A 13,260-nucleotide genomic window follows, 5' to 3' on the forward strand; every position below is an offset into this window, starting at 1 on the left:
TGGGTGATTTACGTGTAAAGTTTTCTAAGTGTAATTGCAATCAAATTCCTATTTCCTACAGGATTTAGGAATCCTTTGCTTTGCAAAGAAGGATTCTCTAGGTATGTCAGTAGTTGCCTCAATTATACAATAAACTGTTGTCTTCTTGTACATACTGACTGCAAATGGCACTGCCGAGTCTTTCTAACAGACAAATGCAAATGGTTTATAGGCCCTCAGTGTTTGTGAGAAAATGAGAGTTAACAGTTCAGAGTATTATAAATTTTTAAAGCTTGTTCGCTACTGCGCCGACGGTGATATTGGGGAGTTTCTTGCTGAATTTCACTATGATAAAAATTGGTGGGTTTCATGCTCAATCTCAATCTGAGTCTAACAAATCGGTGTGCTGTAAAAGATGTTCAATCGACAGCAAGAAAATAGTTCACAAGTAATGCAGCAAGCAAGAACGAGACCAAGAAAGGAAAATATGTACTCCGGTAAAGACTCTGAGCAAGTCGTTTATGTTACTCTCAGTTATAGACTTGTCGTTATACCCAAGAGTAAAGAAAATCCGACCGTCATGGCCAGCCACGGCCATAGATCAAAATTTGCTGCTCAAGTTTTGAATAATGAATGGGTTTGCGTGCCTCCAGCTCCATTTAAACAGCACCGTCTTCAAATTAATCAGTACCAAGAAGTCCTAAATAAATGCGAAGAAGAACAGTTCGAGTTTGACAAGTTATTCAAATCTTTCAGATCAGTTTCTAAGAATGTTGACAAGTTGTTGAAAGGAATCAGTGACAAGGGTGTCAGTTTGGAGAAAAAATCTTTAAAAAGTTGAACTACAATTAAGTGCCTCGAATTTGAAGTGTATTGAACGAACTTATGGTAAGGAAGGCCTAGTGGCATTGGACAAATTGCACAGAGGACCCACTGTTTGTATTGCCTATCACATTCAATCGTCTCCAGGAAAAGCTTCTGATTGTAACAAGAATTTGGCTCAAGTGATGCTGAAAACTATCACAAGTCACCAATGATTTATTTGTGATTTTTTGATATGTGTGAACTTAGTTATGCTTCGTTTAATAAGAACTTTTGTTATGTTACATAATCATCTAACAGCAGTTGAATTTCTTCCAATGGTTGTGAAAATATGAGATAAAAGAATCATATTATTTTCGCAACTGTTGGATTGGTTGCATAATCATATATGTTATATGATTATGTAACATAACAACCTCCTTTAATAAGATCAAGCCAGCCCCTAACAGTAACAGATATTCAAATTTTTTATCAGTTTACTAACACGCTGCTACTTTTAACTATGATCTGATTCTGGTTTAAACAATTGGAATTAGTAAAGTCATGGCTCACTATTGATGAGATCAGTCTCACAGTTTTATGTTATATATCTTACTTGAGCTTATCAGTACAACCATTGATTTGGCATACATGTAAAAGAACATCAATGGTCAGCCGTAACTCTACTTATTCCAAGTTCACTAACACACGTGAGGGAAAAATTTGTTATCAAAATGAAATATATGCCCACAACCAGAATTGAGTGGACGGGGATCTTTGATAACCCTTTCTATCGTAGTCTGTAAATTTGTAGCCCATATCCATTAACATCACGGTATTCTGATCTATACTTTGAATCTGACATGATCAATAAAGTTTACACATTGATTTGAAAGAACACGGCAGTTATCACGACAAATTGCATCATTTGTACCTGTACCCAAGGGTACATCCCCACTATTCAGTGGTGGAATTCAGCCTCTTCTGATATGAGTGTTTGACCCGCAATCTCAACAGAATTCACGGATGCTCTTGAACAGTTGTTGCTTTGAACAGTTATATATCAGTTTGTTCGAACAAGTTCCAGCGGTAGAGTTTCCATTGCCAGCTGAAATTTGAAAAGTTTCAGATGCAACAAACAGATTTATCTTAAAACACTAAAGCCTTGAAGATTACTCACCCAGAGTCTTGGAGTTGTTGGATCAGACTTTTTATGCAATTTGGAAAGCTCTGACCGAAAGCTGATGACTACGGACACTTTGAACTCAACTGAAAATGGACTGTGCATAGAATCCAAAATGAAAACATTAAAGCTGAACACTGTTATTGAGGAGTCCACGTTTTATAAGTACACAGGGAGCTCAATAAAAAACATAAGCAGCATCATGTGGACAAAAATGTCATAAATGTATAACCGTAGATTACCATCAAAGATTAACAATCCCAGTGTCATGACCAGTCTGACAAATTAACATTTCATTACCAGCTATTAGCTAAAAAGAGATACATAGCTGAGAGTAATATCACAGGGGAAACAGAATTAACTAACAAGATTCTTTGAGAAAAACGACAATAGAATAAATTATACAACAATTATTATGCTTGTGCAGAGTACGTTCCGACAGACCAATTGGAGAATGTGACCAATCTCCAGGAGATGAAACTTTAAATATTATACATTCTTCACCAAACAGTTAAACAACCAACACCACCTTCCTCCCAAACATAATTTAACAAAACAACAAAAATTGTGCTCAGTGAGCTAAAATAGCAAAAAGAAAGACAAACTTCACTAACAAACCTCAAACCAGCCAACAGTTTCTTTCAGTTAGTGAACAAGTTAAAAAAAAAAAAAAAAAATAGATGAAAACAAAACACCCTAAAAAAGAAACCTCTCAGATTGTAAGTCAGCTAAGACTGTTTGAAAAGTCAAATGACCGAAGCATAGATGGCTGATGCATATTATGAATATCAGCTTTCAGTATATTACAGAAAGATGATATTATTCTAGAAGTAATGGAATATCTATGCCTAATTGGCAACTCACCCGGCCAAGACAGTTGGACAAGTCAAAAGACGGGGGAGTATGACATATATAGGCAGAGTCATGTTGCGACAGACATCTCCATCTGCTACCTAGTATATGATGAGAAATAAAAGATGTCAAAACAAATGTTACAAGGAAAAAGAAAAGGTGTCAAAACAAATGTTATAAGGAAAAAGAAAATTGAATAATATGCAGATTTTTGCATGCCTGCGTTGTCTGAATCAAAGAGGTTTCAGATATAATCTTTTCTCCTAAAAGAATCGACTCCATGCGGAGGAGGTGAATGTCAATGGAGTGAATAGGAACAGAAGATGCTTCAACCGTTAGCTCTCCAGTGATGGGATCCAACAGGGAACATTGAGTGGACATTTTTCCTGTCACCTTAAAACCACCTTTTTAAACAAACATTGTCAGTTCCACAATCATATCATAACTATATCCACTAAGTTCTGGGATTCAGAACGTTGCATCAATAAGACATTCAAATGCATTGCAGATCATGCAGTCTTTTATAAATTTTTTAAAAGATATATAATGTACATGCACTTATGTTTCAGAGACCATTCCAAGTTTAATAGCTAAATTAAGAATCACCAATTAAAGTAACTGCAAGAGATGAGAACACAAGTAAACCTGATTTTAGTTCAGGAAGTAAAGGATGTCTCTGAGTATCCTGAGTAATGTAAAAGACAACCATCTCAGGAGAAACTGGTCGCTCAAGGAGATCAGCTGAACACAGCAAGAAGAAGTGCATGTTCAATTAGTAGAGAACATATCTCAAAAGGTAAAAACAAGATAAATAAAAGTAGTAATTAAAACAAATAGATAAAATTCAAAGAATACCTTTATCAGTTTCAACAATGAATTCCACTGTAGCTGACAGTGATTTATGTAAGTATCCTCTCATTATATCTACAGTTACCAAATACTATTACAGGATTCGTTAATCATCAAAAGATTGATAAAACGTTAATAAGGCATAAGATTATGGAAAGCAGTGCGGCCAACAACAAGCTAATTTCAAAGGTCATCAAATGACGATTTTCCCTTGACATATCCTCACCTGGATGTTGATATTTGCTTCAATGAAAGGTTTCATAAAATCTTTCTAAATTTTTTTCTCCATGATGCTTAAGGTTCATGGAAAATGGTACCTGCCAAATGCAAAAGTTGCATATATTATAAAGAAAGCAATAGGTATTTGTACTTGATATTTATACAAAGAAAGATAAAAGAAAATTTGGAGATGTAGACAAACTTATCAAGCCCAATATGAATACCTTGCAAAAAAAGGTACAAGTATCACTATAAGTATAATTATGCAAGTAGCAAGTAGAAAAGTGGAGTAAAAACAGGGTGAAAAAGGCTTACGATCCGGATGCTAACAAAACAGTTTCAGAGAAAACAAAAAATTTGTTTTTAAGTAAACTACTTTTTTTTATATGAAACTATAAATTATATTAATTATGAAGAATTATTACAAGTGGACCAGCTGTACACTAAGCAAAATAATGAAAACTTTTCTGACATGCAAAATATACCAATCAACCCTCTACAATAATAAATCAACCCTCTACAATAACTGACCAACCTAGACACCTATCTCAAAACACTCTCCCAGCTTAGATGAATAAGGAAAAAAGATGAATCTTGGAACTCCTTAGAAAGTGAAGCACAAGGCAAAGCTAGAAGACAAACTCTGTCCCACATTTTGGCCTCCAAAAATAAGAAGATTTCTTCCTGCCATATTACCCAAAACAGAGCTGCCACAGCACAGTCCAAAGAGTTTTGGCCTTTTTTCCTTTACCAAAAGCATAGGAATTCTCCAAAAGAATAGAGTGACAAGAACCCGGAATGACTCATAAAATGTTAGCCTCTTTGCATAACCTATTCCACAACTTTGAGGCCACAAAACAATGAAGTAAGCTATTACTAATGACAACGGCACTTTTTATAGACAATAAAACAAAGAGATTTCATGCAACATATGAGAAAGATGACTGCCATTCAAAAAGCTAGAGGGGATACATTGGCACTTTCTGAAAAATAAACCTTTCATCAGAATTCTAGCAAACCAACAATAACAGGAGAGTATCAATGCTCAAGACACAAATACAACCAGCTTCTTACAAAAAAGACTACCTCAGTTGTACCTGAACCAATCCTTCCAGAAGTTCTGATCTCTTGGCTCTTCTTTCTGCTTACAGAAAAGTAAATTAATGATTTAGATAGCTGTATAAAATTTGAAACAGCTACTAAGAGTAGAAAGAAAAAAAAATAGATAAATAAAATTTAATACACAAATAAAAAATTGAAAGTAAATTGGAGAATAATAATTTATTACTATCGTAATACCTCAATTATTATAAATGTAACTCGTATTAAGCCGCATTTATTTAGAAATTAGATCAGCCACAACCCAACCCAAATGCAGCCACACAATTTAATGCCAATATCCTCCAACTTCTTGTTTTTTTCCCCTTTTTTTTAAAGCTCAGTCCTGCCAGAGGGAAATCAGACAGATCCAGAGCAAAAGTTTTTATTCTGGAGCTTATTTGAAGGATCATTATCCATTCAATCTGAATCTCTGCTTGCATGTCCAAGAACCCTGTATAAACAACATCCTATAACTTTTAGCTGCCTCAAGCATTCTTATCAGGGAGAAAATTCCAAATTTTTTTTTTCCATTTTTTAAAGTTTCCAATCAGCCTGGTGAGTGAGATTTGGGCACTCAGTTTCCTTTTAGTGCACTGATTGCATCCAACTACTAAATTTTCTCTTTGCTTTTAGGATGCTGTCAACCAGCTCTGCCGGAGAAAATTTGAATATCTAAGAAGGGAGGAAGAATTTTTGAGGTTTAAAGCAAAAGGATTATAGCTAGGGAAGAGATAAGACTCTTAGAGCTCAAGGATGTCGCTAGGCTGCTTAAATTCTAATGCTTTGGAAACTGAAAAGCATGACAATTGACAAAATCATCCTTGAAAACAGAGACACTGAAATTCTTATAAAGAAATATGGGATTCAAAGGGCTTGGAAGCACACTAGCACTATTACTGATTCTGTCTTGATTTCACAACAAATTGTTTTAGTGACACAAAAGTACAAATCTTTATCTCGAGTTGATAATGAGTTTGAATTGAATTAAAAGAATATATATATACACATTTCAAAAGTTAGAAAAAACAATTTCACTGCATTCAACTAGTTGGCAGGTTTTATCATATTATAATTGATCCACACAGCAACTAGGTGAACTGTTCCTAATATTCTGAGGAACCAAAAACTCGTGTTTCTATTTTGGATTATAAATATTCAGAATGAATGGCTGTGAGTTGAAAATGACAAACTTTTTTATTGGTATCATATGGTAGTCAACTGACCATGGCTAAATCTAATAGGTAGCTCATCGTGGCATCATAAAACAAAATGTCCTAGACAAGCCTTCAGAAGATATTTCAATGTTGTTTAGAAAGTGCCAACCCAAGCCTCAGACACAAATCTAATGTTCTACGCAGCACTTTCCATTAAAACATTTTGGCTTCAAAGGATACACCTCTTCTGATGAATAAATGAAAATATTACCTTGTCGGTTTATATATGGCATTTTCACGTGTCTTCTCAACCAGGAAGGGTTCAGCTAAACCACTTGCACTGAGGCAAGTACACTATTAACTTTCTGGGCTATCTTTCCGGTGTGCAGCTAAACTCTTTGTTGGTACGGAGTCTAATCTATCAACTTTCCGAAGTTACAAGACTTTGTATCCAGCTTGGAAGCCTATGTTCTAGTTTCCTTAACACAACTCACATAAATGCTTCACCTATAGCGACCGGATAGGACCTTGACACCAGATCTCCATACAATAGACTATGAAACCCTTCACCACCCGTTGATTAGCCATATCAAACACTAAAGTAGTTAAATATTATGTCTGAAGCAGAAGACCAGCACTATCATTAATGATCCACAAGGCCACACTATATGACACACAGATCATGTGCAACTGTTAAAGGCGACTTTAATGGCAGCACAGTAAAAAGAAACTTCAAGAATTATGAACTACAAATATAGTTTCTATTTAACGCATATAACGGACTACTAATATTTATTTCTAACACTAAATATAATCAGATCACAAGGATACAAGATCGGAAACTGCTATTTGTCACCATAAATAAATTTCACATTCTTATTAGAAAAATATTGTTATCTTCTGCCTCAACAATATATTTCCTACGTATCCTTCTCGAAGTGGCTTCTGCTACGCAAACAAGTTCAAACCAATGCACTGTATCTAACAGGACACATCCCTTTGTTTCAAGTTCCAACTAGTAATCTAAGCTCAACTTCCATGCTGTTTCAAGAAGTAAAGTTCAAGGTAAGGCTAATTTTTATGCATAAATTCCTACACCAAATTATGATCAGTCGGACCTTTTAAAGTGGTGCAAACAGTTTAAATTGGTTGAGATCAAATCTCAAACATGCATTAACTTCACATGTCAAATTTAAAGACAGCATAAAAAAATAGTGTCCACGAGTATGAGCCTTGTTAATATCACCACTATCATTAAGATTGTGAATTGTGATGACGTTACCAACCAGAAAATAACAAAACATAACTAAATGCTGCAACATTTACAGGCCACCAATATTAAAGCTCCTCAACATTAAGCAAAAACAAATGGAAAAGGACTTACAGAATTTTAATAGGCTTGATAACACCGTACAAAGACTCAACAACACCAGCTGATCCTCCTCGAACCTTCAAACAAATAATAATAATAACAACAACAATAACAACAATATATTTCTGTAAGTAACTAGCTTAAATTGGGGCTTTCTGTCTTTTCAAGTGAATTAAGTTTAGGAGAAGAAACCTGCAAATTGGCGGATCCGTTAACGGTGAGGTGAATTCCATAGTGAAAAATGGAAGAAGAAGACTTGATTACGATTTTACCTTGAAGAGGTTCCTGATATTTTCCAATAATTAATTAATTTAATTAATGATCAGGTTTATAATTCATTCACCAATCACCATGGTAGTAATTAGGATCACACGCGTCAATACACTGCACAGAGAATTAATTATTATAAATGTACGTACAGAAGGCCGATATATGCGGTTTGATCGGGAAAGTTTGATCTCTACAGTCGACATGTCGATCTGGAGCTTGAGCTTCAGGACAAACGCGCGAAGGAGGACAAACGTCCGTGAACCCGAAGAAGGGGGACTGCCGCTTTCCCGTACACTAATCAACATATATCATTAACCTCCAATTATTTTTATAATAACCAAAATTCTCTATAACAACATAAATTTATAATATTACTCTTATTTTTTTATTATTCTTTTATTTATATTTATTATAAATTAAATAAATCACATAAATAAAAACTAAATAAAAAAATTAAATATTAAAAATAAAAAAATATATATTTTGATGTGAGTAAAAAAATTAATAATAAAATTTTTTCTTATAATTATTTATTTTGTTAACATTTTCTTATAATAAATATTTTATAATATTTTAAAATTAAATATAAAAAGTATAGACAAAATATTTTATTATTTATCTTATAATAAATTTTTATTTATCATTCAAGTTTTCTTATAATAATCTTTTTATCATTTTATAATAATTTTCTTATTTTTATTATAAGAAAATTTTCACAAAATAAATAAGTATAAGAAAAAAATGTTATTATTAATTTTTTTACTCATATCAAAATATATATTTCTTATTTTTAATGCTTAATTTTTTATTTAGTTTCTATTCATGTGATTTATTTAATTTATAATAAATATATATAAAAGATTAGTTGAAAATAAGGGTAATATTGTAAACTTATGTTATCAGGGGGGTTTTTGGCCATTATAAAAACAGTAAGGGGAGAAATGGTATATGTTAATTATTGTAGGGAGAAAAGTGGCAATCTCCCACCCGAAGAATAATAAAAGAAAATTCTCCGCCCCACACCGTACACCTGTTTTTTTTACTTTTTTTTAAATACATAAATATTAAATTTTTTTACTGACCTCCATTTAAAATTATATTTTTTTCATCCGTTTATTACCGTCTTCCAACCGTTAAAGAAAACTAATAAAATATTGTCCAAACTACATTTTTGAAGTATAGATGAAATTATCATTATACCCTTATGACGTTAGCAAAATCTTAACGATTTGAAGACGACAGTGAATAGGTATAAAAAAATATAACTTCAAGTAGATCTCAATAAAAAAAAAAATTAAGAATTGTGTATTTTTAAAAAAAGTAATGATATATCAACAAACTCTTGTACAAACTTATTTTGTATAAACTGATGTGACGTTAATTCATTGGTTGAATTAAATATCTCTTGAGCCACATAATTTATTTCTATTAGTTTATATTTTCATTCAACCAATGAATTAATGTCACATCAGTTTGTATAAGATAAATTTATACAAGAGTTTGTGGCTATATCATCACTCTTTTGAAAAAGTGTCAAATATAGGTGGACGGTGGATAATTGCCCATAATAAAAAGTATAAATTTAAATGTTAAAAAAATAATAGTAATTAAATACAACACTGAGACAACCAATTGCAGCAATACACCGCTAGTTTGAAAGTTACCTTAGTACCCTAAAAATAGAATTTGTCAAAATTTTCATCAACACCGTCTAGAAACTCACATAAAATTACTAAATTATCATCATCTTAAAATACTTATACAACTCAAACATAATATGGCTCAAACAAACACTCGTACATGCTAAATCAGACTGATACATATGAGCAAACCGAGCCTAAGAAGGGGGATATGCAACAACGGAGAAACAGAAGCTTGGTTCATCTCTGCACAATCGCCGGCGAACGCTGATCCTTTGCTGCAAAATTGTCGGAATCTAACTTCTTTAGGTAAGTAATTCCTTGTAATTAGATTTCCTTTTTATATTTAGGAAAAAAATAAAAAAAAAATTAAGGTTTATATTGAAAAAATAGATTAAATTAGTTGTGAGTTTCTCATAACATTTTCAAAAACAAATTTCTAATTGTTTTGCTCTATGCAAATGGTGAAAAATTGATGGATTGTGCAAATTATAATTCGATCGTGTAAGGTCATGTAACATATGATTTGGTTGTGCAAGGTCATGTTGTTGGAGAAAAATCAATTTTTTTAAAAAAAAAAAACTTTCAGGATCGATCAATCTCATATAATACATAAGAATTCGCAATCTAGAAAATCATACCTTAACAATCCGAGAAGATGAACAATTGAAAATAATCCAGACTCCCAGATCACGATCTGTCACCACCACGCCTGTTAGATCATGATCGGTCACCGCCACGCTTGTTAGATCACAATCTATCACCAATGATCTTCCAGGTTATGACTCAGGTTTGATCTGCACTTGACGTATGGGCGCCTTTATCACCACTAAAAGCAACTAGCAGGAGAAAAATTTTCTCTTAAAATTAGAGAGAAAAAATATTTTTCTCTGATCTGTATAATGTGGCATCTATCTTCTTTTTGGGAGAAAATAAGCTTTTTTATATCTCTATCTTAGTGGAAACCCTAGACTCCATATTTTTATATTTTTAATTCTATTAAATCAAATTTGATTTAAATTAAAAATAATAAAAGAAAAAGTAACGTTACTTCTTCTTGTCATAGGGGCTCACCTTGTGAAATAACACAAGGCCCCTTAGATACAAGCACATTATATGAAGTTTCCTATTAAATAATATAGTTAGCATTTTAACCCAAATAGCTAGTTATCCTGCTTATTCATCTAGTAGCGGCATAGTAAGTTAAATGAGCTAACGCAGGGATCATATAGATACATACAATAGTAGCTACAATAATTAGGCATGTAATTAAACTAGCTCAATTATTTAATTCTAAATCTACTCCACTAAAATATTGGAATTGACCTCCATAATTATATGCTATCTAGGATAGTGTACTTGAATAATAATTCGACCCATGTCACATTGATTTCTTTACTGCATAATCATTTGTACCACATCGTTAATTAAATCGATATCTTAACTATCCAATTAATTTAATTACATTTTATTCTTTGATACTTACTGGTTTTCTCTAATAATCATTTTCAACATACTAAATATGTTGACACACTCTGGCCAAAGAATTTTATGATCAAGTACCGAAAACTCATCAAGAGATGTGTTGTACAAATTCTATATTATTAATCTATAACTTCAATACTCATAATTGCTCCCACCAAGATACCGAGTAATCTTGACTATAAGTGTGTGTCGTGCCCAATGGCGAACCCAGAAACTAAAATGAGGGGGGGCTTAGTTTAAAAAATTTTATTTAACTTAGATTTTTTTTAATGTTCACTTGAATACATTTTAAGTCTTATAAACTCAAATTTTAGTATTTTTTTAATTCTAAATAATAATAGTAATAAATTATTTTGGTAGGAAGAGATTTGAGTGTAAGAACTAAGAAATGAATGAGTGAAATTGAGTGGATTTGATACATTCATTAAGGGCATTTTAGACTTTTACATACATTTGTTAGGGTATCCATGAAAATAGAAAGGGAAATGGTATTTAAATAATTTTACAACTATTAAAGGGTACTTAATTAAAAACCCCATACTGAGATGCTTAAGACAATGAGTACCGCACTTAGTACCACAAGGATATGTTTGCAAAATATGTTGTATTTTTGTGAGATTTTAAAATTCAAGGTTTTCATTTTGATTTATTAATTTTGATCAACTGGATATTTCTCCTTCCATCTCTTCAACATATATCCTAAAAGCTTTTTAATGTTTTGACTATAAAGTTCTAAATGATTATTGTGTTTATAGAGATATATGTATTTTAAATTAAATCCTGCATTTATAACTATTTGTCTTTCTTGATATATAGACTAAATTTTTTATCTTCCCAACTAAGGTACATCTCATTTGAGCTTTCGCATAGAAGTTGTAATTTGAATTTAATATCCTAAATTAAAATGTTCGTATGATTATTATCATTCATTATGGATGATTTTGAGTCCTGTTATTAGCTCTACACATGTCTTGAGTTATTTTCAAACTAGTTAATATAAATTCTATTAATGCTATCCTATTTTCTTCTTCGAATGAATCAAATATTTCTTAATCATTATTAAGATCAATCCTTTTCATTTCTTCGTACAAGCATTTTCTTGTATTTAGTCAAGTTTTAACAATGGAAATTGTATAAATAACTTGATATTAACTAAAGTCTAAATTATCTATTGCATCTAAAAATTTGTTAATTGATCGTTCCATTTTTATGAATTTGAGTTACTTTTATCACTCCCTATCTTATAAAATCCTAAAAAAAAAAAGGCCGAACATGTTTTTGTTTGCAGCTAAATATAGAAGATAGTCAAAATTACTAACTAGTATATTATCCTTCAGAATTACTAACCAATGTATTATCCAATCGTAGATGGGTAGAGATGGCAATGGTACCCGCAAACCCGCTAACTCTTCTAAATCCGCCCACTGTGGGTAACTTTGCTGGTTGCGAGTGGGTTTGGTATCAGAAATTAAAACCCGCATTGTATTGTGAATGGATCTAGTATATGCCAAATATCTTGTGGATACCCGCATAGGTACCCACCAACGTGCCCTTTTTTCAATTTTTTTTAATTTCAGGCATTCAATACATTTATCCGGGTTTAAGACCTGGAATCTAGAAATCCAGATTTTTTCGGGTTAAACCCGCACCGAATTTGGAGCCTAAAAATTTGGGTTTATATCTGGATTCGATATATTAAATTATCATTTGACTTTGGAACCGGAAAGCCTAAACCCAGACTGGGACTCGAATTTTGTCATCCTTAATTTTGGATCATCTCCTAGAACAAAGCTAATTCTCAAGTATAACCCTGAATGATCTGGTATTACAGCCTGGCTAGGACGAATCTTATAGGCTATTGTACCACATTGAGGCCTCAAGCTTATTGAAGAGCTTTGAGAACCTTCTTTCTTCATATATTGTTTTTTAAGATCATTAATTGTGAGAAATTTCTCTAAATATACAATCTTTGAGTTATATGAAGAACGTGGGTAATTTGTCCTTCAATTTGATCTTTAAAATGGACCTTTCTTAGCATATTGCTAATATATTGTTCTGAATTTTGGACTTCTAGATGATTTTGCAAACTTTTACCTGGACAAAGTTTGCTCAATCTTCATGGGTATCATAAATCATTCCATTGCCTTTGAAAAGCAATTCTTGACCTTCAAAGTACATCATTATGAAGAAATCTATCATGGCAAGCCCATCATCTTCTTAGGACATTTATTTGCATAATGCCCTTCTTGATTACACAACCAACATTTACACTTTTTGACTACATTGGTTTTAGATTTTCTTTTAAATATATTCCTTTTGAAGAATTTCTTCTTATATTTATTTTTTATAATATTT

General features: G+C 32.3%; 1 protein-coding gene across 1 annotated transcript; it reads right to left on the reverse strand.

Moving 5' to 3' along the window:
- Window positions 1-1,495: 1,495 nt before the first annotated feature.
- Window positions 1,496-8,084, reverse strand: LOC18056052 (Down syndrome critical region protein 3 homolog). The gene is given in 12 exon segments (XM_024178357.1): window positions 1,496-1,888; window positions 1,961-2,060; window positions 2,828-2,916; window positions 3,035-3,219; window positions 3,461-3,556; window positions 3,671-3,755; window positions 3,891-3,911; window positions 3,913-3,981; window positions 4,970-5,024; window positions 7,523-7,587; window positions 7,703-7,795; window positions 7,930-8,084. Coding segments are annotated over 12 exon segments (957 nt in total). The 5' UTR covers window positions 7,984-8,084; the 3' UTR covers window positions 1,496-1,843.
- Between the last annotated feature and the right edge of the window lie 5,176 nt (window positions 8,085-13,260).

This window comes from Citrus clementina, unplaced genomic scaffold (genome assembly GCF_000493195.1).
Source record: "Citrus clementina cultivar Clemenules unplaced genomic scaffold, Citrus_clementina_v1.0 scaffold_1, whole genome shotgun sequence".
Lineage (NCBI taxonomy): Eukaryota > Viridiplantae > Streptophyta > Magnoliopsida > Sapindales > Rutaceae > Citrus > Citrus x clementina.